The sequence below is a fragment of the Monopterus albus genome, unplaced genomic scaffold (genome assembly GCF_001952655.1).
Source record: "Monopterus albus unplaced genomic scaffold, M_albus_1.0 scaffold359.1, whole genome shotgun sequence".
NCBI lineage: Eukaryota > Metazoa > Chordata > Actinopteri > Synbranchiformes > Synbranchidae > Monopterus > Monopterus albus.
The window spans coordinates 32,939-35,718 of NW_018128239.1; the positions used below are offsets into that span (position 1 = coordinate 32,939).

Below are 2,780 nucleotides of genomic sequence, written 5' to 3' on the forward strand. Positions count from 1 at the left end.
GTACGCCTGGAAAACCGGGTCTGGAGGGATCTCCTGGGCATCGAGGACCCATTGGCCCTAAAGGCAGCAAAGGCCAGGCAGGTGCACCAGGCGATGCCTGCAAGATCCCTCAGTCGTCCTTCTCAGTGGGACGTCGCAAGTCCCTGCATAGCGTGGACTACTACCAGGCGCTGGTGTTTGACACGGTGTTCGTCAACCTGTACGAGCACTTCAACATGTTCAAGGGCAAGTTCTACTGCTACGTGCCAGGAATCTACTTCTTCAACATCAACATCCATACCTGGAACTTTAAGGAGACCTATCTACACCTCATGCACAACGACAAGGAACAGGTGATTCTGTATGCACAGCCCAGCGAGAGGTCCATCATGCAGAGTCAGAGCGTCATGCTGGATCTGGCTCTGAATGATGAGGTCTGGGTCCGACTCTACAAGAGGGAGAGGGAGAATGCCGTTTACAGTGATGACGTAGATGTTTACATCACCTTTAATGGATACCTAGTGGCAACTAGCATCCAGTGACAGAGGAAATAACGGGAGGATTGGCAAAATATCTGGGTCGGATTATTTAGTCTTTTTGCCATGGATGCTGCTTTGTGCCACGAACTTAGAGGATATTACAAGTTTGGTGCTTCTTAAAGTATTCTTTTCAGTCTGGAGAAGAACATATTTTGCTTTCTTAAATGAGAAGACTGCCCAAAAAAATTTGAATCACAAGGAACAACAAAAAGGCAAAGGTAGCACAGTACACAATTAGGAAAGAATGTTAAATCACTTTTGTTACACTAGAATACATTTGTGCAAAGTAAATATTCTTCCTAGTTCTGTGCTGGGCCAGTTTACCTCTTGGATCACTCCGTTCAGGGACTTTGTGTATAAACACAAGTTTTACCACTTATATTTTGGGCTATGATACTTATTGACATAGACAGAGTATCTTTCAGATTAAAAGGTTATTGGACACACTGCCGTCATTCCTTTAACAGATGTTTCTATTGTGCCTTTCAGAAGAACATTTTAAAAGGTCAGTTCACTCTAATCACAAAAAATGTCCCACTTACCCATGATGATGTGTAACCATGCAAATAGTTTCAGATTTTGCAGAAAGAATCATGACGCATGTATAAAGATGTTATAAAGTGAAACATTAAGCAACTGTAGGAAATTTGAAAACATTACTTTTGTCTGACAAATCTTTTTTCCCCACAGTTAGTTTCTATAACTTTACATTTGCTCCAATGACATAAGTGATGGAGCATTATGCTGCTGCAGGTGTTGGTAAGAGCATTTTGGATTAGGTCTGCTCTTCTGGTGTCTCCTGTGAGTCAGATCCTGCCCCTCACATGTCAGCAGTTCTAATCACTGAATCTCTTCCTACACACACCCTGATCTACCAAACTCAAAGACTTAACTATTAAGATGAAGGAAATTTTGTTTGTGGTGATAAATGTATTAAAAATGACATTTAAAAACCTCAGCAGCAATGTCTCTTTCCAGAAACTGGAATGTGGTTGTTCAGAATCTGTAGAAATCAGTGACAACAGTTTTCATTAGGATATTTTTTATGAAAGCAAACATTGCAGGGAAAAATATCCAGAGCTGAACCTGTAAAAACAAAAACAAAACTATTTGCATAGACAGGGATAAGTGGGACAAACAACACATTTTGTATTTTTGATCTTCTGGTACGTCCCAACATTACAAAATAATGGAAACTATGGTGCTTAAAAATCAAATGCACGAATGCACAAGGTTTTTGATGATTAAATATGTTTTCTTATGGAGATTTCAAACTGCGGAGCAGTTCATGTAAATAGCTGTATAGTAGCTTTCCTTATAGCACACAATAAATCTATGCTACAATTCATGCTGTTGTGGCTGCTGTGTATGTACTGTTTGGATGTGTAAACAATAGTTCCTCCTTTGCTAACCAAGTTTCTCTTTGTTCTGTATCAGTGATGAGCAAAAACACACCTGATTATAATAAATTGTCTTCATAATTTCACATGCAATCAGACGCATATATATTCCATTAAAATGTCTTTTTTTTTTTAAACATATGCATGTCACATGTGCAGAAACAATTTCTCCAGTCTTTTATTTCATTACAAATGGCACCATGCATCTTAGGACTTGGCTCAAGATTAAGTGATTCAATTAACTGTGGGAAATGTTTTTTGAGAATTAACCCTGGAAATTGGTCCCCCACTCTAAAATGAACAAATTAGCAAACAAAAGCCCATCTCAAACTCTCCAACAGCGGGTGGGTTTCCACAGCATGCCATCTCCATCTGTTTGGCCATAGCTCTCCCATTAGATATAATACCGCCCCCTGAAAGGCTTTTCTGGAGGAAAAGCAGAGTGTAGCACTGTAAATACTTTAAGCTGTGAGTGAAGATCTGAAAATCTCTATTGGAAAACAAAGCAGGAGATCTGAACACTTTTCCTGGATCATCAGCCCAGATGAGCTGAGGCTGTTCTAACAAGCACAGTACATAAACTGTTGCTAACAAGATGAATGGAAGGATACAGTCACAGCCAGACAGGCAGATTAGGGTCAAGGCTGGACCATAACACAGGAATCATTTGGGGTAGGTTGACATTTGTAAGTTTTTTTTTTTTTTTTAACTACAGACGTCGTTGTACGTCTGATTCCTCAAGCACCACCTCCTATCAGTACAGCATTTGCTGAGTGGATAAATAATATCCAAAAAACAATCAGAGTCCAAACTCTGCAAATCCAAACCAAAGCAGTTACTCAGGGGATCAGGTAGAGGCAGA

The 2,780-nt window shown here is 40.0% G+C and overlaps 1 protein-coding gene across 1 annotated transcript; it reads left to right on the forward strand.

Annotated features, from left to right (window-relative positions):
• Window positions 1-2: 2 nt before the first annotated feature.
• On the forward strand, window positions 3-1,992 carry c1qtnf6b (C1q and TNF related 6b; the record flags this gene model as incomplete). Its single annotated transcript, XM_020625553.1, has 1 exon — window positions 3-1,992. A coding segment is annotated over one exon (519 nt), but the record flags the coding sequence as incomplete, so codon positions are not given.
• Window positions 1,993-2,780: the final 788 nt, after the last annotated feature.